Source organism: Capra hircus, chromosome 5, assembly GCF_001704415.2.
Source record: "Capra hircus breed San Clemente chromosome 5, ASM170441v1, whole genome shotgun sequence".
NCBI classification, from domain to species: domain Eukaryota; kingdom Metazoa; phylum Chordata; class Mammalia; order Artiodactyla; family Bovidae; genus Capra; species Capra hircus.
Window position 1 is genome coordinate 1068199 of NC_030812.1, and position 23162 is coordinate 1091360.

A 23162-nucleotide genomic window follows, 5' to 3' on the forward strand; every position below is an offset into this window, starting at 1 on the left:
TAGTCCTACTTCATAAGAATATCTAATACTCAAGATTTTTCACATTTCACTAAGAAAATGTCATACATTAAAAATTCAATTTCTGCAAAAAGGATAATTAAAAATATGTATAAACACATCTTCCAGTACTAAGCTGGATAGTGGAATCAGATGACAACTAAAACAACAGAGATATACAGTTAGAATTATCATTGAAGCCATTTCACCTTTGATTGAAATCAATAGATAGATGGCAGCAAGACCACAATGGATCTTCAAAAGCTCATGTGTTTACGACCACATGCAATTTGCACTGCTCAGGTGTGTGACTGTATAAACATTTCAAGAGTAACATTCATATAAGAAATAAGTGACAAAATAACTGCAAGAATTAGGAAGTCCTTTAAAGACCAAACAACTTCAGGACAAACGTTACACACTGTAACTTGAGTTGATCAACAGCATTAATTTTGATATAAAGCTTCAGGTTAATCTCAAGCATTTCTCACTGTCTGAATCCGTTCAGTGAGTTGGGGGAATAAGAAAGTGGCGTGTTCATTCACTAAAGGTGTCATGTCATCCAAGTCTGTCTGTTCTGAACTCCAGTTAGCAAGTAAATGACAGATCTGACAGCCATAGGCTTATATGAAAGCTTATCTGGGTCTAATAATTCCTGAGTTCAGCTAGTAAAACTTCACATATCAATGAATATTTACAAGCAGATTAATTATAATTTTAAACATAGGTAGGCAACATCCCATTTTCTCAGAGAATGAGGAAAAACTTTGTCACCAAATCTTTTTAATTTGGCAAGGTTCAATATTAGTATGATTCACAGATTATTTTCGTAAGTAATGAGAACATAATAAAAAGACCAAAATGTTTTCTGGCCTTCATGAAAATATTACACAAGCATAAAAGGTTTTTTTAAATTATTTTCAGATACTTAGCAAAAATTCACTTAATTTGTCTAAAATAAAATTGCTTATGAATAGGTAAGTGTGAAATGCTTTAAAATGTTTATCTTTTTTCATTACCAATAAAGTAAACAACAACAACATAAAAACACCTCTTCACTAAATACTGTTTTCTTTTTTAGTTTAAATTAATCTGGACCCAGAGAAGTGGTTTTAAGGTTACTGGACAGTGAAAGTAAGCTCATTATTATATCTGTATGCAGACAAAACATATAATCTATGAAGTTATACATCAGTATTTAAGATGGCCTGAAGAATTATTTGATAATGCACACACACACACCACTTTATTGTTTCTACTCACAGTCCAAAAACTTTGATAATCAGGCGCATATTCAACAGCTGTTTCACACATTTCCTGCACCTCCTCCTTGGTTCCTCTTTTTGAGAACAATCTGAGATAATGGCACCAAATTTCTGGATTGTCTTTGTTGTTTTCCAAAGCTCGAGCCAGAACATTTAAAGCAGAATCCAAAGACTCTGAACACAGCCTACATATTTGAAAGAAAAGGAGGAGCATCTTTTTTAATGCCTGAAAATACTTTTTAAATCACTGTAGTCTAATAAGTCAACTTTTAAATTCCATTTTCTATTAGAACCTACCAAGAAGCTAGAATTATCTACGATAAAGAGAAGTAGATTAAATTTTTATATCACATTTGTCCAAAAAATGTCCTGATTTTCCCATAAAGCCAACAATTCCTTTTTAAGTGCATGTTCAATGTGCATTCACCAGATAAAAATATGGTGTTGTAAAACCACTAGATCATCAACTTCAAATGTGCTTTCTGTCCATATTCAGCAATATCTCATGATTTACAGTAGCCTGGGAATGGGAAACAATTCTCAAGGCCAGCTACTACCAGCACAAAATAATCAAGGCTTTCAATATAATAGTTCTTTTCAACAGTCAAGTGCTTGCTGTCTCTTGGAGAAGAAAATTGTCTCTCATGATCCTGTTCATAAAACAATGTACAGTTTTTGGGCCTTCATTCAGTAAATGAGTCAGAAGAGAAAACACTTTAACTTATCCCATTAACATGAAAATGACACATAAAGCAAGTTAAAAAGCACCATATTCAGGTATGTGTGTTGTACTAGCATTTTGTAGTGCTACCTTAAAAAAGTTTTTAGATAAAGCAGCCTTAAAAAAAAAAAAACCTATTATAATTTCAAAATTATAGCAATAAATATTACTCCTGGTCATAAAAGATTATTTCTGCAACCCTATCAATAAGTAGGAGTCAGAAAACATAATTATGTAATAGGAGTTGTCATTTTTGAGATAAATTAATATTTATCTTATGTGAATATACATAATGTAACACTGACACAGAAACTCAGTCCACCAGAATTTAGAGGTTCTTAGACAACCTTTAAATCTCTAAATGATAATTAACATAAAATTTAACCTGTTATACTGTGACTTAATCAAAATTTTATTAAGAGACCATGACTACCTGACTTATTAAAAAATGCAATGATTAATTCTTGGACTGCTCAGAATTTACTGTTTTAACTGATACTACTTTGAAGTGGCCTACTTAAGTTAAAGATTGTAGCTAAATTATTACCCATACACTGAGCCATGCACATAACTCAAGATGTAATCTTAAACTTTTTCTAACAGCTTTTACACAATTAAGGACTTTTCGCTTTGTCAAAAAACAAAGGCTCCACTGATACTAGGAGGGAAACCTGATTACCAGAGATGAAATAAACCTCAAACATAAAAATATAAAAGTGCAACAGCTTACACAAAGATTAGAAGGAGACCTACCCCTCATTTTGGTTCAAGTACTTGTATGCAAGTTTGAGCCAAAGTTGTACATGAGAAGGATTTTCTAGCACACTTGCTTCTAAATTAGCAATGTCATCAGTCTCATTGGTAAAGTATCTGACATCATCCGGAGTGACAACTGTATCCAGAGCTGGAACATTTATTCGGTTCTCTGGCTGGAAAGCTATAAGGAAAAGTAAGTTAGCCTCACAATTTCTCTAATCCGCAGATCTAAGGAGTACATCTTCTAATCTACAAATAGTACATAATTATGAAAACCTGACATTATAATGTAAGATGTGCTTGACAGTAAAGCACTCATTCATACATTACTTTGTTCACTCATTTAATTAATTCATTCTGTGAGCCTACTGTATGTCAGAAAACACAGACTCAAAGATTAAACAAAATAGGATGCCTGTTCCGAAGAAGGACACAGGCCAGGCAGTAGTTCTCAAATGGGAGCAGTCTCCCCACTCAAGTAAGTTTAGCAATATTTAAAGCCTTCACATTTACCAAAGGGTGATCCTTGCATTTACTGAACATGGGTCATGGAACAACATTCTTGCAACATAAGGGGTAGTCTTGCATAAGGAAGAACTAATTGCCTTAAACACCAACCAGCATCACTGCTTTTTAAAAATGAAAAACTTTTAAAAGCTAGTAGATTATACCAAGGGGCTTCCCAGGTGGAGCTAGTGGTAAAGAACCCGCCTGCCAATGCAGGAGATGCAGGAAACACAGGTTCGATCTCTGAGTCAGAAAGATCCCCTGGAGGAGGAAATGGCATCCCACTCTAGTATTCTTGCCTGGAGAATTCCATGGACAGAAGAGCCTGGCAGGCTACAGTCCATGGGGTCACAAAGCCAGACACAGCTGAACAATTGAGCGTGCATCCACAGATAATACCAAAAGATTAGCAAAGTGTTAGACAAAGAAATGACACCAGAATTTCATGATTCTGGATCTTAAATTACTTCTTACCATACTTAATTGGTCCTGTAGACTGTTCCTCATCACTACTGAAATTGTTCTCTGAAATAGGTTTTCTCCAAAACTTTGGCTTCCACTTTCTTTTATCTTTGTAGGTTGTAAACGGAGGTGCTAAAGTAGATAGAAGACTGTTAGTTAACAGAACTGGTCTTTTACAGTTCTGAAAAATAACTAAACAGTGCTCAAAAAGAGCTAAATTTATTCTATCATGTTACTCAGAAAAGATAAATATATTTTTTATATAATGTCAAAAATTTGTTCTCATAAACTATAAGGTCCTTTTATGTGAGAGAAAGATATAAATACTCACTATGGCCTTTACTTTCATTGATATTGCTCACAAGGAGAACAGCCATCTGGTCCATTGACATTCGATCTTTGTTTACTCCAAAAAGTTTCTCAACGTATTTTTCTGAAATTAGAGCAATGTTATCGTCATAAAAAGTATAAAAAACACAGACTACGGAGATGAGGCTAATTAAAGAGTATGAAGAAAAGAACAGTTTAAAAATTAAAGGTACTAGCCAAAAACATCTATGACTTCTAAAGGGCAAGGTCTACATTATCTCAACTAATACAGCAAACCCTACCATATCACGCACCCCAATTTGGGTTGGAAAAAAAGTAAGCAACCTAAACAAGTGAAAATTAAGGTCCTTAATTAGGAATGATTAAACAGATTGTTTTGTTACAATCACTAAGAATTGTGATTATAGTGAATTTAACAAATATCAATTTCCTTACTTCCGAAAAGACTTATTTGGTACTACATCTGGGGAAAAGCTTAACAACATTTACACACAATGTCTGGCAGTAATCTACGCTTTCTACAATGTCAAACTGTATAAACTTCCTTTTTACTTCATTGTAGAATTTGAACCTACAGTCATCTCAACTTCCAATCCCCTCTATTTCTAAAAGGAATAAAAATAGAGACTTTCTAAATCACCAGTAAAAGTCCTAACCACCATGTTAACATACTCTTTTTAGACTGAAGCAGTTAGATGAGCTCTGTGAAGAACTCCCTACAGTAACGGAAGTGTGCCACATCTGCACTGCCTCACTGGTAAGCCGCTGACCACGAGACTAAGCTCGAGAGTGGCTATGAAGCACCTGAAATGTGGTTAGAGTGACTGAGAAAGTGAATTTCTGTTTTAGTGACTACTGTACTGGACAGAGCAGATCTAGATAAGGTGTCACAGATAACTATACTCAATTTTTATAGCTGTTTAAAGATATCAACAACTGAATATAAAACTTTTAAATTGCCTAATTTCAATTTTCACTTGGGAAACAAGAGGTCTTTAAAACCTGCTGCAGCAGCAATTTCTTCATCAGTGCTTCCTTCTGAACAACCAATCAAAGACAGATTATACGACAGAACGTCCTGGAATAGCTGTTTTCGGCTTAGTGTATAGTCTTGTGTATGCTGCCTAAAATAAAATAACAACACAGAAAAGATAATCATGCATATATATCAAAGCTAAACGACCAAGATTGGTTTTTAAATTATAAAATATTCACAAATAAAAACTACTCACCACTGACAATCATCATCATTACATGTTCCTGTTAAATCAAAACGGCAGAAACACTGATCCGGTTCGATCATATTACTATATGATACTGAGCTTAGGGGAAGTTTTTCCTTGGTTCGATAGTATGGACTAAATCTAAGAAAAGAGGCACATTATGATGCTCCATAAACAGTCCTCAGCAAATTTTAAATTTTTTCATTTTTTTTCTTTCTCAATTAAAGTGTCTATGCTTTGAGTTTACTATTTATTTAATTACTTAATACTAAAATTAACTCTAGAAAACAACCAGAATATCAAGTCAGAAGGACATACTACTTCTACACTCAGGACATAAAATACCTGAAATAGAAAACAAAGAACAAAAATATCCTAGTGTTTTTAAAGTAGTGTTTTGTTTTGTTTTTTAACCACATAATAAAATGCTATATAACATTGGTATTTCTTCTACATATTACCAGCCACCAAAAAAAACAAAGAAAAAATCTATACTACCTGGTAGGTGCTTTGCAATTTTATGATTAAATCATACCAATTTAACAGTTTCAGAGATTCTAATAAAACCATATCAATTTAACAGTTAAACAACTTCTAAAGAGTCTCAAAAAAAAAAAACAACCTGCCAAAGTTAATCATCTGAAAATGTCAAATCAATTTTATGAAAGCTAGCTAATGTATTCCTTAAAGTAACAGTATAATTAAAAAGCAAAATTAAAAATTCACGTAAGAATCTCTCTCAGTTACTTTTCCTAAAATCCTTAACAGATAGTAATTCAGAATTCTCCACAATTCCATCAGTAGCCAAAAATTAGTATTTGATAAGAATTAATAAACCCAAGTGTGAGTTAACTCTTAATTCCTGTTTGGTTCAAGTCCTACAACAAAGCACCTAAATCTTTTTATCTCCTAAAATGACGAGCTCGTTTTTTGAGTGATTGTGATTCAATTTTTTTCCGCTGTCATCAAACATTCAAGATTAAAATATTATTAAGAACAAGGAGCAATCCTGAAACTCAAGCTTACTGAATCTTTTTTCTATACCTGTAAGATTTAAAAACTAGAAGGGGACTATGGTAGGGTCTAAATGGGCATGGCTTCACTTCTGTTGTTTTACTCTGTGCTGTCACAAAATCCACATCCACAGAAATCTCCTGCAAAAGAAAACAGCAATTTCAAAAGGCAAATAAGGCTAGGGTGAATTCTATATTTCATAAAGAATATGAAATGTTCGGTTACCTGACCATGCAAAACCTTGTCTGAAATGCCTGTGGTGGTTTTTAAAATCAGTTGTTTTAAGCTGTCAGCTTTTGAATATAATTTCTGCAATTCACCAATTTTTAACCCTAGAAAAAGTTCTGGTTTTTCTACTGTATTCTTAGTAGGTTTGTTTATACATTCTTTGTTAGGTGTATCGGTGTGCTTAAGGTTAGGTTTAGTAAAAGAATTGGATTCTAAGAAAGATCTTCTTCTTTCTCTGTTTGAACCAGACAGAATCTCATCATCAACATCGTTTTCTTCAGTGTCCAGACTTAGTTTATCTTGAGTCAGGTCATGAAGTGAGGGTTGAGGTAAAGAAAATTCAGGTTCTTCTTCCACAAGCGGAGCGATATTTTGTTGTTCCTTTGCTTTTAGGGCCCTGGCTTCTTTTAGTTTCTGAATTTTCAGGGCATATTCATATTCCAGCTTTTGTAACCGTCTTTTTTCCATAGCAATTAGTTCTGCTGAATGCCTTCTTGGACTTGATATTGGAGAATTGTCCAGTCTCATCATTTTGTTTGGCTGGGGGGAAAATGATATCAATACTCCATATTGCTATGATTTTATAAACAATTTTTGTTAAGATAATTGTGCTATCCCAACAATACCAACATTATAAAACTAAGTCAATAACAAGAATAAAACAGTTTAACAAAAGCCTCCAACAGATTTGCTAGTTAATGTGTGGTGTATAAAAAACAAAAAATAAAAATAAAAAAATAAGCTTCCAAAAGTGTGGATGTCATTTAAAAACAAACCTTTAATCTTATTCTCTTTGAATACGCAGGGAAAAACCTTGAAGTTTTCATGCATCTCTTACCCCCAAAAGAATTATTAAAACCTTCTCCTTTTCAAACATAAAATATTTCTACCAACAACTTACTCCAAGACGATCTTGTTCCAGTTTACGTTTTCCGATTTCTTTACTAGCCACTGCCTTTGCCCTAGCAAGTTCTTCTCCATACTTCAGAGTCAAAGCTTTCTTAATTGTAATGCGTTGTTGAACTCTGTGAATCTGAAATAAAGGGTAATTCTGAAAATGTAAATCTTAGGAGAGGCAATACCTTCTTAAACATAATAGCTTTAGGGTATTCAACTGAAAATTAAAATGTGCTAACATTATGTCTCAATGAAGAACAATATATAGTTTATATATTTTGATGGCTTTGGTCTATGGGTTTATTAAAAATTTGGCCCATAAAAATGTGTAGCAAACATGAAACTACAATATTTGAATTAAAAAAGAACACTACCTGTTCCTGAAGCTTCTTCAGAAACATTCTGTTGACACTGAGAATTTTCTCTGTTGCCTGAAGCTGCTCTGTAAGTTTTGTAATTTTTGTTTCAGCATTTCGAACAGATTCTTTCTTCTTAGCTTCTTGCTGTACTAGATTCTTTAAAACAGATTCATCTTTCATCAAGAGAATCCTAATTGGGAAATAACAAAATTATTAATGTTTTTCTAAACTAGTGGACTAACATCATCAGAATAAAAAACTTACAAAGTACTACCTCATTTTTAAAATTATGTTCATGATACAGAGAGGTAAATATTTAAAAGGATAAATATTTTCATATTCATCAATCACAAAAGTATTCAGATACACACTGCTAAATTTTATGGTTAATTTAGCTAAGGGTTAATCTTTTCCTGGTTCCACCATTTGGTTTGTGGGATTTTAGTTCCACATCCAAAGCAGATATTGAACCTGGGCCCTCAGGAATGAAAAGCACAGAGTTCTAACCACTGGACCACCAGAGAATTTACAAGTCTGAGTAATATGAATATAGCTGAAAAGCTATCAACAGTAAATTTCAACATAGCCCTAAATAACTCCTGAAAAACCAGGACTTAAGACAGAAAATCCTCACATTGGTTTCATTTATAATGTTCCTAATAAACATACAAATAAACATCTAATAAACATAAATAAGCACATTTAATTAACTTACAAGTGTGAACTTAAGAAGTATAAATCAGGACAGAAAGACCAATTTATGGATAAAGATTTCCATCTTTTCAACTACTGAATATTATGCTAAAAAAAAAAAGCACCTTTCCCAGAAAGATACTATATTTCAAACAGTCACAACAACTGACATCTAGAATGAATCATAAAGACAGAGGATATGTGATATGTGATAAAGAGGATGGGGAATAGAAAGAATTTTTTAAAATCTTTTCATTTGTTATGAAAGTTATTAAAGAAACAGAATCTAAACGAATTTATTTTAATTTCCTTTAAAATATACATACCCATACCATTTCCTTAAAGATTTATGGTCACCACAGTATTTCATCTATGAGCCTTAATACGTCTTAGTATTACTGCATATAACACTCTGGATACGTCTTAAGGTTATTGCATACCATGGTTTTTATAACAACACAATATTTGACTATGTGTCTTACTGAACATACTAAGTAATGACTTATTGCAAACAATTAAGTCTACCTTTAACAATAAAAATATGCTTCTAGTAAAGATATTTCTAAAAACATGCCAGAGGTTTTAAAGAAAATTCCAAAACAAAGAGTTTCATTTTAGCAATGAATAGGCCATACATAAATCTAAAGAAAACTCTTTTGAAGTCTTGGTATTTTTATTTAAATATTAATACTATTACTTTATGTAGTGTAAATGGACAATTCCACAAAATGATAGCCTCTCTAGCTCTACCAAGTATGAAAGGCTGAGTAATCATACAGTGTACTTATTACTGACACACAGCACAAAAATACATCCTTCTGATATAGAACATTTTGGTACATGCAGTATAACCAGATAATGAGACTTACCTATGTTTTTTAAGCTTTGCTTCTGCGTCTGTAACCTGCTTAGTAACCAATGCTATCCTGCCAATCCCGTCAATTTCTACATCAGAGTTTGCTGGGGATGATGAGCTTGTCTTCAGTTGATCTGATTTAATCAAACGCTGTTTTTCACGACTAAAATAATCAATAAAGGTTGATAAATTATTCCCTGAAAAACTTAAATTATTTTTTAAAGGTGTATTCCTTTTCATAAAATAATGTAAAAATATTAAGTGACTAACACTGACTAATAACAATGATGACCAATATGCACGCAAAGCTGATGGTGTAGTTAGTTCTCCTTAGAACAGCATTTATCTATTTCTAGGCTGTCTGTATCTCAGTGCATTACTGACTGCATTCAAGTTTATAGATAATCATCTGGCTCCCCCTTCTGTGCAACTTATAAAAGCATTAACTCTTCATCTTGGATAAAAACATCATTTTCATTTCCCAATGCCAATAAACTCTATCCAGATTAAGTTTTGCAAATAGCACACACCTTTAAAGCAAACTACATAAAATGCTGCTTACTTGGCAATCTCTTCCTTTAATAATCGATACTCAATCTTCTTTTCTTCAGGCAGAGCTTCAGGTGTTCGCATGGGATCATTCTCTTTTTCAGATTTTGGAGGTACTTTCGGTTTCGAAGCTTGCTAGAAAACATTTGAAGTCAACCATATCAAAAACTTTCACAACCTCAACTTAGATCTATATTTTAGATTATCCAGTACACATCATATATTTAGAAATAAATATCTTCATCATTATTTTCTATTCCTTTCAAAAAAAAAAACAATGCTGGCCTTTAACCACCAATTAACTGTACACTCCACTAAGCAGTCAAGACCTATGGTTTAAAAATGACTGAACTATCTCATATCTAAACACACGCTGCTATTACAAATAGGGACAAAAGCTGTACTTAGATCACACACTTCAGTAAAACTATTTTCTGGTAATATAACACAACTGCAAACCAATAAATTTCCTTAGTACAGAGGACAATTATCCACACTATTTTACTATTTTGAAAGAAGGATTAGTCTGGAGACAAAAGGGGTTTTTAAATAGTTAAATCTATCTAAATTTATACACACTTCATTATATAAACTCAATAATACAAGTACAAAAAATATTTTCATAAATTCAATATATTAAAAAATCTAAACCTCCAAAGTCTAGTTTTTAGGAAAAATAAGCAAATTTTAGTAATTGTCAATAAATCTTTCCATCTTTCATTACTGCATTTAATTACCTCAGCAGTTCGTCTTGCTTCTTTAATCATAGACTCCAATCCACCAAAAACACTATTAGTTGACTTGGATGCCTCTCCATCAGATTCACTATCATCGGAATCATTTAGTGTTACGACCACTGATTTATGCTTTGGAAGCTGCAAAGCCAGTATATTTGTTATTCTTGACAACGAATGTATCATTATCCTTTCTTAGCTCTACCACAATTAGCTTCACAACACTGAACAAGTCACTTTATCTCTATGAATTTAAATTCATAAAAATAATAGGTTTCAAGCAGTCTATGGTTCCTTCTGCTTATACTGCATTAATTGACCAACTTCGTCCCACTCTACAGATACACAAAAACATAAAAGATTCTATATTTTACTGATATACCAAAAACTTAAAATAGTCTATATTCTATACACTAAAATGAAATATTCTAGATACTACTATCATCATCTTTTTCATTAAGTTTTATTTTAACCAACTTTCTATAAAGAAACATAACACAATCTAGACTAACTTTTTAAAGTCAGAGAAAAAATAGTAATTCCACATTATTACTAATAAAACTTTATGGCTTTCATGTGAATATAGAGGACGTACAGAGGATATGTCTACATAACAGAGGCAAGATTTCAACTTGGCTTTGCTTCATTTATTTTATGCACGCATGCATACTAAGTCGCTTCAGTCGTCTCCGACTCTGTGCGACCCCATGGACAGTAGCCCACCAGGCTCCTCTGTCCACGGGATTCTCTAGGCAAGACTACTGGAGTGGGTTGTCATTTCCTTCTCCACATTTATTTCAGTCATTAGAAAACAAAGTAGAAAGAAACTGTCATTTCAAGCTCCTTAACAAACAGTGAAAAACATTATAAATTCTTCCATTATAGTACAGTCATTAACAAAAAATATGAGCAAAGATAGATAAAACAATACATATATATATAATTTGCTAAAACTGACTCTAGAATAGATGAAAAATCTAAAAGGACCAATTTATATAAAACAAAAGTTGAGGAAATGGCAGGGCAAAGAATACCCCTCAGATGAAAATAATGCTTTCCCAAAAATATTATCATAAATTCCACCAGTTTTCAAGTGAAAAGGCTGCTCCCGTTTCACTATTAATAAATAAAAATAAGCATGTTTGTATATAATACACTAGAGGCAGGGAACAGGACAGCAAAACTGCATAAACTTTCTCACAAGATATTTAAGTAAGAGTAGGGACTAATTATTTTGTTTTTACCGAGATCACAGTACGTGGAAGGCGAGGTCCTCTGTGAAACTTTGGGTTTTGTATCCTAGGCTGAGACACTGTATTAATACTGACTATGGACAGATTGCTTCTTGGCATAGGCTGTGAATTGTTTACTGGAGGTGATGGTGGGTCACTATTACTGGATGTTTCCTAAAGAAGGAAGAGACAGATATGAAGCCATTTTAAATAAAATTCCTGTCATCTTTAAAGGTACTGAGCAAATTAGTTAACCAACTTATCCCTACTTTACTGAAAAGTCCAATAAATTCCAAACTAGCAGAGTAGTCCTACCTAAAACTAAGCTCAACAGCACCACCTAGAGGTTCAGGTACCTAAATTACCTCTGGCTTGAAAGCTCTTTTATTTGCTAGAGATTTAAGTAGTTCTTCTCGAAGCAGCATTTCCTCCTCTTCTTCCTCATCTGCAAAAGGCGGCTTTGGAGGTTGTTCTGGATCTTCAGGTGGAAGAGGTGGTAAAGGTGGTAGAGGAGGTAGAGGGTCAAGAGAAACACACAAGCCTTCCACATAAGGCTGGCTCAGAGGTGGTACAGACTAGCCAATTTTTTAAAAAAAAAAAGAAGAAATAATAATTACCATGCAAATTTTACTCATTCCAAGCATTTATTGCTATAGCAATATCAAATTAGAAAAAGGTAAACATCAGGTTATTACTTTACTGTAAGAATAAATGAACTAAGTATACTGGAAATCTCAAAACTAACCCAAATTCAATATTCAGCCAAGAAAAACTATAATTCTTACAAAAAGTTAAAATCAACTATAATTTAATTTATGAACTTCATGATAGAGAAATCAAATTTTATAGGCTCTATCTCTCTAGATGACTACCTGAAAACAGATATTTAAGTAAAAATTAAAAATTAGGAACCAAAGGGATTCTGGATGGGAACAGTCTAGAGTATATCAAGAATTAAATGTGAGAAATCACCACCACTACCCTCATAAAATCCTTGTGAAATGGCTTTTTAGAGAGCATCTGTAAAGATAGTTGATTTTACCCAAATCCCTGCATTTGCACACATTTTTGCTCCAAAGACCTTCTAATATTTCTCTTGGCACTTAAAACGATTCAAGGAAGGAAGAAAAATGTTTCTCTCACTCTCTACTCTAATATTCCCCTCATCTTAAACCTCCCAGGAAGACACCAGGTGTCTGCCTAGCACCTGTAAAACAGCAAAGTTCCTACTAACCATTAAGAGAGAACCAGTGTGAGCTCCAGGTTCTCTCAATCTAGAGAAAACTTACAAATCACCTTGTGATTCCCCCACTTCCTTTTTTCTTTTTTTAACAGGGGACTGGCAGTTCTTTCAAAAGTAGGTTGAAAAGAAATTAACTTTTAACTAGTCAATGCTTTTCCTTTACTGAATTTTCAAATTAAAAACAACTATATAATCAAAAGATGAAAAACAAAAAAGCTTCTAGAAGCACCTTCAGTTCAATCACTCAGTCATGTCTGACTCTTTGTGACCCCACGAACTGCAGCACGCCAGGCCTCCCTGTCCATCACCAACTCCTGGAGTTCACTCAAACTCACACTTAAATCCCAATTACCCTCTAAAAAAATCCAAATAGATAATTCTTATTCTGCTTAAGAATACATTTTCTGAGGAGCAAAAATAAAGAAGGAAACATGCTAAATATTGAAAGAAAGTCCAACATGAGACTAAAAATTAGCTATGAAAAAATCTACTAGATCAATAGCCTGCCATTAACTAATATACCATAGATTTCATAGCTATGAATTCTGGCAAGCAGACTTCATGCTCTCAAACCTATTAACTACATGCCAGCTTTTCAAAACAAGTTAGAAAAGACACAAGCCAACAAAACTTTCTTAGAAATCATACCAATCCTCACTTACAGAAACCTGAGGTGGTGGAGGCAAAGAAATAGATGGTGCTGGAGAAAAATACCCCAATGAACATTCAGAGAAGAATGGTGGTTGCACTGGTGAAGGAGCTGTTAAAAAAATTTTTATAGGAGTTTAATAACATATATTCAACAGGAATATATTAAATTTATACTATTTTTGAAGACATACAACTACATCTAAGTAAAATACAAGAGACTGTATTAATCTCCAATAAAATACTTAACCTCCATGAGACTACCTCTGCCTATTTATAATTAGTCTCATATCACTATAAAGTTAGCCATCCACTTAAGCTCTTATTTAGTCCCTCGAAAACTTTTCTATCTTGTTCTACTTTTCACCTACTTGTGGTAAAAGGGAATTAAGCAGGAAAGGCTTTTATTACTTTTGGGAAAAAAAAAAAACATACTTTTCAAGAAATAATAAAACAAAAAATTCCCCTGAATCTCTCAAAGTATCATAACCAAAGGAAAACAGTGATGTGACTCCATTCCTCCCTTAATGTGAAGAAAAGTGAGGAAATGGACTGTCTAAATTGAAGAGAAAGCAAAAAGAACTAGGAATGAAAATAATTACCTATTGCATTTAACATTAAAGTATACATTTTTTTCCAGATTTAGTAATTCTGAAATAGTTACTGATGCATCTCAGTTAAATTGTTAGCATTTTTTCCTTGGTAGCAGATAAAAATAACTGCTTATTTTACCTTCAGTGGTTTCTTTAGACTCACTGAAATCTGACAGATTTGAAGATTACTCTTGCTACCTCTAAACTATGTAACCTTTAGGAGAACTTAATCTTTCTTCTTTGCCTCAGTTGTCTTTCAAGTCAATATAAGTATTGACCACATGACTTACATGGAGCTGATTTGTGACCCAAATGATGCCATTTGATTATATTTTTTATATTATTTTTTTACAAAATTCTTCTAAAGGGTAAATCATAAAATTATTACAGAGTAATAATAATGTCAATATTTGAGAACTACAATGAATCATTTTCAAGAACTTAGAAATAATTAAAGGCTGACCAAAGAGAATTATGACATGAAAATACAAGATTATTAAATGTGAACCTAAACATTATAACCTGAAAATGAGCTTTTGCTAAACATTATCAAATCATATAGATTCTGCCTTCTCTCTAGACACACTAAAGTAGAATTCTAGTTTCATTAGGTCTCACAATACAACCACTGGAAGAAAAACACTAATCATATGACCTTGCAAGTAAGTATTCTAGTTTCTAGAATGCTAACGGCATTTTGTTGTCTGCCCCATTCTTATGTGTTTTAATCAGTAAGAGGATAGGTCCCTCACAGTCCATTACTCCTGAAAACCAACTAAATCAAGTCTCTAACTCTCAAGGATGGCCACATCCTAAACTGTGCACTCTGACTGAGGTATAGCCCTAACAGTTATAATCAGCTGATCCTAAAGCACCACTAGTATCACTTTCCATCTCTCTATTCCTACAAAGTATCATCAGCAAAAGGAGAAAAGAAGCCTGAACAAAAGAAAGATTTCTTTTTTTTACTAAAATGAAGAATGCCTTAGACATAAAGATACTTAAAAATAAAGAAAGATTTGTTCATTTGTTTTTTAAAGCAGTGTTCTCACCTTTCCCACAATATTCACTTCTTAGATCAAACAGTTAACAGCAGAATACTGCCTTTTTTATTAAAATACTATGCAGGAAGAAATACTAGAAAATAAAGGTTAATACTACAGTTTGAGGTTTGCTTTTGAAGTATTTAAACACTTTGGTTGTACAACCTACCAGCAAACTCATTATACATTTCTTTCAATGTTTTGGGTAGCTTCTTGACCATTTTCTACTTAATAACTGTGAATGTACAAATATTTTAAGTTTTAGCTCATACCTGGAGAATTGGTTTCACTATCTGTATCCATAGCAACTTCTTCATAGTTATCATATTGATAAATGCCTCCTCCACTATCAGTAGCTTGCTTATCTAAGGATCGTCTCAGGTCAGGATCTGAAGACTAATTATACAAGATTTATTTTTAGTTTCATAACATTTTCTATCTTAATCTATTCTTAGGCTTGAAATTATAAAACAATTAATAGTTATCTTTTACATAGAACAGTATCAAAACTCATGATGATCCAGTTAGAACTATCACATCTGATTTGGGAAATTCAGAATACATGATAGGTACATTGTGGCTGTCATTTTATAACTGTCAGACAGAAAATGAAGCTAGAAAGTACTACATGTACAGATGAAATCCCCCAGTGAGCTGAGCCATTAAATAATCAGCTATTCCTCTAGAAAGTAAGATGACACCAAGATCAGAAATACTAATGGTCTCTCTCTGCAAATTAAGAAATCAGATAAATGAATTCAAGTTTTATGTAATCAAGCTTTATTTAGAATATTGCCCGAATAATCCATTAACATTTCCGGTACGAATAAATTAATGATAACTGAAAACTAGAAACTCTTGGTCATATGCTTGTATGATGTTTTCTTTTTTTTCACTTCTTACAATCTCCACTCAGAGACAGTTTATAAGAATTTAAAAATTAGCAAAACCTATCCAAATGGATACAAATAATGTATAATACTTTTCTATAAAAAGATTTCATCAAAGTACTTTTCAGAAGCTCACAGTATGAATAGTTATAAATTCCTTACTTAAACAAATCTAACCCTTGACTCCCTACAATTAAAGAGCTCTTACTCTTTAATATCCCTCTATTCTTTAATATCAATAATACCCTTGCAAGTATAGTCTCAAAGCTCAGAATTCTGAAATTTGTCACTACTAATAGCACCAGATCAATATTAAATCTCCAGTTTACTTCCTGACACCAGCCATAAAAGGCAATGACTCATCCAGTCATTATCAATGACTTATACATAATAAGGTTCACAAAAGCTTGATGATTTAACTTTCTTATAAATAGTCCATATCGACTAATTATGATACATTTCTAATTCTACATGACTAAACAATGGGAAACTAAAAGGGAATAATAATTTTAAGAATAAGTCCTCACTGCAACTCAGGAATGCTTCTTTCTTCTAAATAGAAAAGGACACAAAAGCCAAAGAGAAGTTTTTCTTAACATAATTTTAGTCTATTTCTAGCATCTATAAAAACAATTCATTCTCAATTATAACCTATCTTCCCTTCTTCCCAAAGGAATTATTTATATATAACGAGCTTTATCAAACAAAAGAACTTAATACTTTTTCCTAGTTGACTGAATTTATGAGCTAATACAAGGATATTCAAATTTAGGTAATACTTTGATTTTGTATTTTTGAACTCCTTACTTTACTCCTTGATCTCCTCTTTCCACCAACCAATTTCATAAATCGATTGTACTGTTCTTCCTGATTTGAGAGATCTCGAATTTTTCTGATTTCTTCTTCTCTTTTCCTTCTCTCTTCTTCTTCGGCTTGCTTACGCTGATCCTCTTCTTTCTGTCTTTCCTGTTCTTTTTGCTGTTGTAGTTTCTTCCACGCCTTTGTTTGCTGCTTCCTCAATGCTTGTTTAGCTTTAAAAAATATAGAAACATCAGCATCAGAGTTAGAATTTTCAAGAACATAGAGAAAACAAAGCTTTAATAACTATTTTAATTACTAAGTTCTATTTATACAGGACTGTCCTTTATTCCCCAACTCAAAACTTTCTGAATTAAAACCTAGAAACTATACTGATATAGGAAATCAATTAAAAGAGTTTAATAGAAATGATCACCTGTAGTGCTAACTTTTTTGGCAGAATGTGTTTTCGTACTGGTTTTAACTTTTTGCTGTACAGTTTTCGTCTTAGTCAACTTTTCTTTGCTTTCTTTCATCACCTGCTGTTCTTTCTGTTGCCATTTTTTACTGGCTGACTGAAGAGCCAAGAGACGAAGCTGCAGTTCAGATAACTCCTCTTCATCTTCACCAAGCTTCTTTAACAAAAGAAATAGTTGCCATTTAAAAATTCTACTATTTGACTTTAGACATATTACCAAGTCAAAGCTGCTATAAGATCACAATTTAAAGTTAATTTTAAGACAAATACTTAAATGGTAAATACAAATAAAATAAGGAAACTGAATAAGTTACCATAGCCCTATACTCTAATTCAGTTCCTATAATACAAACTGAGAATCAATCTGTAGAAGGTATATGTATATATGAGAAGGGTTAGAGGGGGAGGGTACAACTGATGAAAAAAAGTTTGAGATTGGAATTTAACTGCTTCCCAAACAAGAGTAGAAATCTGAAGACAGTGAATGCAAGAAGAAATTAACCCAGGGGAGGTAATGACCAAAGAACAAAGTGGTTCCATAATCATGGGTGTTTACTAGCCTTACAAGTACTGCACAGAACAGGTACAGTGAAATGTCAAGATTCAAATTTGCAAACTTTTAAAAATATATTTTATAACTCTTTAAATCAGTTTTGAAAGAAAAAATACATAAAGATTTGCTTATATTTGAGCATTCCATGTTCTAAAGGTACAGATATTTATCTGGTACTGACAATATTTTTTACACCCAAGACTTCTTCAGGGAAGCTAAAACAGGGAAACAGGTTAGGAATAAATATTTGAGAACTTTATTCTAATTGAAATAACTTTTATTTTTTCACTGTATTTTTTTAGGTTAGTTTTAAAAATTATCTATTCTGTACATTTTAGCTAAAATGTAACAGAAAATGTCAGGCAACCTAAGCAAAAGTGTTAGACTGAAGTCCATGAGACTTTGGAGGGAGGGCAATAAGGGGGTCCTTTGGCATCCCCACTCCTTGAAGTTCAACACAAAGCTGTGCATGTTTCTCCCTTATGTGTATAAATAGAAAAGGAGGGGAAACTAAAAAGAGGCAAAGACTCAAAAAAGTTAAGGCTCACTTATCTAGTAAGTGAACTATTATACTTTTAAAATCAAATTAAATTATTTAATTCTTAAACATAAAACTACTGTAGAGTCTTATCCAGTGGTTTAACCTTCTACAGACTATCATAAACCCCTAACTGTACTACCATCACATATTTCGGTAGTTCAGTTTACCCAAACCAGGATATAGTTACTCTTTGCTTTCTTGGGAAATATATGTAAAAAATGAGCTGAAAAATTATCGAGTCTTTTTTACTCTAAGTCATTTAAACATCAAATTCTACTGCTTGGTACTGAAGATCTAGAGTCATGCTATCCAAAAAAATGGAACCAGTAAGTCATGTGTGGCTATTTAACTAAATTTCAATGAAAACTTTAGTTTCGCAGCCACAGTAGTCACATTCCAAATATTTAATAGGCACATGTGGTTCATAGCTACCACACTGGAGTGTAGATATAGAACATTTCCATTATTATAGAAAATTCTATTGGCCAGTGCTGATCCAGAGTTTAACTAAAATAAAACTATCATTACTGTTCCACAGAGACCTAAAAGTCTTTGATTATCTTTTGTTACTTGTCCTTTTGGAATGAAAGAGACCACTGATGCTGTCACTCAAAGCAGCTACTTGATCAGTAAGAAGAGTACTGAGGCTCATTCAAACTCCTTGCTCTGATATCTAATTCTTATAAAACTTTAAGCAAGCCAGTTAATCTACACATCTGAACTTTAGTTCTTCTGTAAGAGACACTGCCAACCTGCCTTACACTGTTAGGACGTTCAAAGCCACGTATGCACACATGCATGCATGCCTGCGGGGCTACCTGCTATTTTATCATCCTCACATTCAAGACCATCTCTTCCCTAAACTTCTCAGCTGTGTTCATCATTTCAATTTACTCACAGAAAGAAACTGAAATCTTAAAAGAAGAAACCGAGGATATTTCAGATATCTAATTCAGCAAACAAAAGGCTTGGCCCAGTGAATACTTATTAAATGTCAAACACAGTGCTTGATGCTCTTGCACTTTACCCTGCTGAACCTCCCAACAATCCAGAGAGCAGATGACATTAAACTCATTTTGTAGAAAGAAAACAGAGGCAAGCAAAGCCTAAGCAGCTAACACAAGATCACCCAGCTATTAAGAGGAACTAGAACTGGACACCAGGTCAAGGTATAACTTCAAAGCTTTCTCACACAGCATAATCCTTCAAAATAAAGAAAAGAAAATGTCTGGAAGAAAATTAAAAGTTTCAAAAAACAAGCAGAAAGTTCATCTATAGATACATGTAGCATTCCAATTAAATATGTTAATTAAATCCAGTGGAGATATTGATATTCCAAGATCTCTCTCCAGATTTTATCTTTAAGGCTTATATCCAAATGGAGGTACAGCAATGATTGAAAAAAAAAAAAAAAAGTGAAAACAAGACAGAACTTTCCATTCAAGAGAACAGAGTAAAGCAAAACAAGAATCAGTCTTACAGAGATATCCAATCCCACAAAGCATTATCTTACCTTTTCAGATAGAATATCTGAGGCACTAATTCTTCTGGTTAAATTTTGTTCCTTATCTTCTAATCCTTTAAAATAAAACAGCATACTTTGAATGCTTTAAAAGACTGCTACAATCAATTGAAAATAAAATGCTATGTGACATTTATACTAGTAATTATTTTTAAAGGTCTCAAAAAAGGGTTTCATTTTCTCAATTTCTCAACCAAAGGAAAGAATGTTGCCAGAATGAAAATCTGAAAAAACTTTCCATATCAGCTTCATTTCTGAAAGTTACAAAGGCAAAAATAATTCAAAACATTAAAATATAAATTAAAACTGCACTATGAAAAAAATGACTTCTGAATTAAAAGCAATTATTTCAAATAAGAACAGAATTTAGAGTAGACAGGCAAAAAACAAAGCTTCCTTACTAAATAGATAATACATAAAAAAGAATATGTGATGATTAATTCAGACCTTTGAAGCTGAAATGAATTCAAACATTTAGAGAAAGTATTGATTTATTAAAGAAATGTCCTCAGGACTTCTCTGGCGGCCAAAATGTACTAAAAAAAAGGGGGGGGGGGCAGAAGAAGAAATGTTCTCTACTTATCCAGAAAAGTATTTGCAGAAGTAGATTAAATGACAACAAAATTAAGTCCATCCACACATTTTCCAGAATTCTAGCCTTGGACCTGTTATTTTTGATAAAGTTATTACAAAATCTTACTTATATATTATCTAATCTGGGCTCCCCTGGTGGCTCAGTGCTAAAGAATCCACCTGCAAATGCAGGAGATGCAGGTTCGGCTTCCCAGGGCTTGGGAAGATCCCCTGAGAAGGAAATGGCAACCCACTCCACTATTCTTACTGGGGAAAACCCATAGACAGAGGAGCCTGGGGGGCTACAGTCTGGGGTTGCAGAGTCAGAGACGACTTAGCAACTAAACAACGATATTATCTCCTCGATGACAGCTCTACAAATCACACAATAAAGTTATAGTACCTTCGTAACAGTAGTGAGACTCTTTCATAAACTAAAACAGATTAAGTTAAAAACTAAAAAAATCTCTCAAGATGACACAACTGGGTTTGCAAAGCTAGGATTCAAACGAAGTCTAAACTCCAAGCCTAGGTTTTTTTTCCGTAATACCACTGCCAGTATTTCAAATATCTTAACTTGACTGCTTAAGATCTACTGGTAAAAGAATAGGCAACTTATTCAATATGTAGAATTAATCAACTACCCTAAAAAAGTAAATGGAAGGCAGCCACCAAACTTTGAGTTAGGTCAGTTCTGCCATATTACTTGTTTTGGAAATACAAATTTGTTGCAACATGGTTGCCATATCAGAAAATAATTTGAGGACAATACAAACTTCACATTTGCTTACGTACAGTTTGTGTCCAAGAAGCACTGTAAGAATGCGGAAAGCCACACCCAGCTGATCCTAGGAGCCATGTAGGAACATAGAAACCCCACGGGCCCTGAGCCATCTACCAGCTCTTCAGCTCACTGTACATGTGCACATATGTGATGAGTCACACCCAGCCCCATCTGGTGTTACAATTCACTGTCCAGTTTCAAATAACCTCCCTTGCTCTACTCACAGTAACTTGTAAGTAGAGCTGCTTCCACTTGTAACTTGTAGGCTGCTTCCAAAAGCACATTTTAGGTCTTTTTCAAGGTAAAGTGACATTATAGTATTTCAGGCATTTTTACCCATTTAATGTGTAAACTTGCACTACCATTTTTATTAGATTCCAATCTTTTTTTTTAATGTGCCACTGACAAGGTTTTTCAGTGTTTTTCCCCCTAACATGATCTGCCCATTAACCCTGTGGTTTTTATTGTGTAATTCCACAGTGTAGTGATTTTCAGGAATGCATGTCACCTTATAGCAAAACTGACCGTACTTTAAAGAATACCAGAAGAGTAATAACTATTACATAAAACTTAACAAGAAAAAAAAAAAAAGACAGACTCTCCATAATAAATGTAAAAAGAACTGAACTTTCCTCATACAGGAGAGGAAATCATTAAGTTAGGCGAAGTCTATTAGTTGATGACGCTCTCACTGGATGCTTGGGGCTGGCGCACTGGGATGACCCAGAGGGATGGTATGGGGAGGGAGGAGGGCGGGGGGTTCAGGATGGGGAACACGTGTATACCTGTGGCGGATTCATATTGATGTATGGCAAAACCAATACAATACTGTAATTAAACTCCAATTAAAATAAATAAATTTATATTTTTTAAAAAAAGGTGGCAGCACCTCCCTGTCAGGGAAGTAAAAGCAACTATCTACTAAGCTGGCGGATACCTAATGAGCACAACGCCACCTGAAAAACAAGCACAGACCATCAACTTCAGACCATAAATTCAGCTTCACGCAAAGAGTAATAAGGCAGGTTGCGGTTTAACTGACCAAATATGTGGTTGGTCCTTTTGTCCTCCCACTGTCATCAGTCTTTACAATATTATTAGATCAATTCTTACTCAATACTTCCAAAATGAAAATGGGTCTTATGCAGCCATGTACTATTTTTTAAATTATTACCTGAAATTTTAAACTGAGCAAGAGACAGTCAGGATTTGGGGGTAGCTGAAACCGTAATAACTGGACTTTCCCGGTGGTTCGGTGGTTACAAATCCACCTGCCAATGCAGAGGACACAAGTTTGACTCCTGGTCCCAGGAGATTCCTCATGCGTCACAACTACTGAGCTGTGCTCTAGAGCCTGTGAGTCACAACCGCTGAAGCCCGCGTGTCCAACAGCCCATGCTCCGCAACAAGAGAAGCCACCACAATGAGAGGCCCACACACTCCAACTGGAAAGTTAGCCCCTACTCGCCACAACCAGAGAAAAGGCTGCACAGCCAAAAATAAACAAAAAAACCTGTAGCAAATGAGAACAACCAAGGAGAAGAGAACACCAAAGATATCAACAGATAAGTTATAAAGGAAAAGTATTATTAAAAAAAAAACAGGAAAACCAGAAGGAAGTTGTAAGAAATTACTGATGTGTATGGTATCTTTGAAACCCTGAAATTTCAAGA

The 23162-nt window shown here is 33.6% G+C and overlaps 1 protein-coding gene across 2 annotated transcripts in view; it reads right to left on the reverse strand.

Annotated features, from left to right (window-relative positions):
- The window catches only part of ZFC3H1 (zinc finger C3H1-type containing), a 50306-nt gene that overhangs the window by 14650 nt on the left and 12494 nt on the right, over positions 1-23162 (reverse strand). The window contains exons 3-22 of one of the 2 annotated variants that reach the window (XM_018047558.1): positions 20124-20188; positions 17475-17673; positions 17048-17271; positions 15623-15746; positions 13729-13826; positions 12189-12398; positions 11836-11997; positions 10595-10732; positions 9871-9992; positions 9322-9471; positions 7775-7949; positions 7405-7536; positions 6501-7043; positions 6306-6415; positions 5271-5402; positions 5041-5162; positions 4040-4141; positions 3721-3840; positions 2737-2920; positions 1261-1447 (exon numbers count right to left, since the gene is read on the reverse strand). In XM_018047558.1, coding sequence (XP_017903047.1) covers positions 1261-1447; positions 2737-2920; positions 3721-3840; positions 4040-4141; positions 5041-5162; positions 5271-5402; positions 6306-6415; positions 6501-7043; positions 7405-7536; positions 7775-7949; positions 9322-9471; positions 9871-9992; positions 10595-10732; positions 11836-11997; positions 12189-12398; positions 13729-13826; positions 15623-15746; positions 17048-17271; positions 17475-17673; positions 20124-20188 — 3299 coding nt within the window. The remainder of the gene's footprint in view (positions 1-1260; positions 1448-2736; positions 2921-3720; positions 3841-4039; positions 4142-5040; positions 5163-5270; positions 5403-6305; positions 6416-6500; positions 7044-7404; positions 7537-7774; positions 7950-9321; positions 9472-9870; positions 9993-10594; positions 10733-11835; positions 11998-12188; positions 12399-13728; positions 13827-15622; positions 15747-17047; positions 17272-17474; positions 17674-20123; positions 20189-23162) is intronic. The other variant, XM_005679717.3, reaches the window with a different exon arrangement.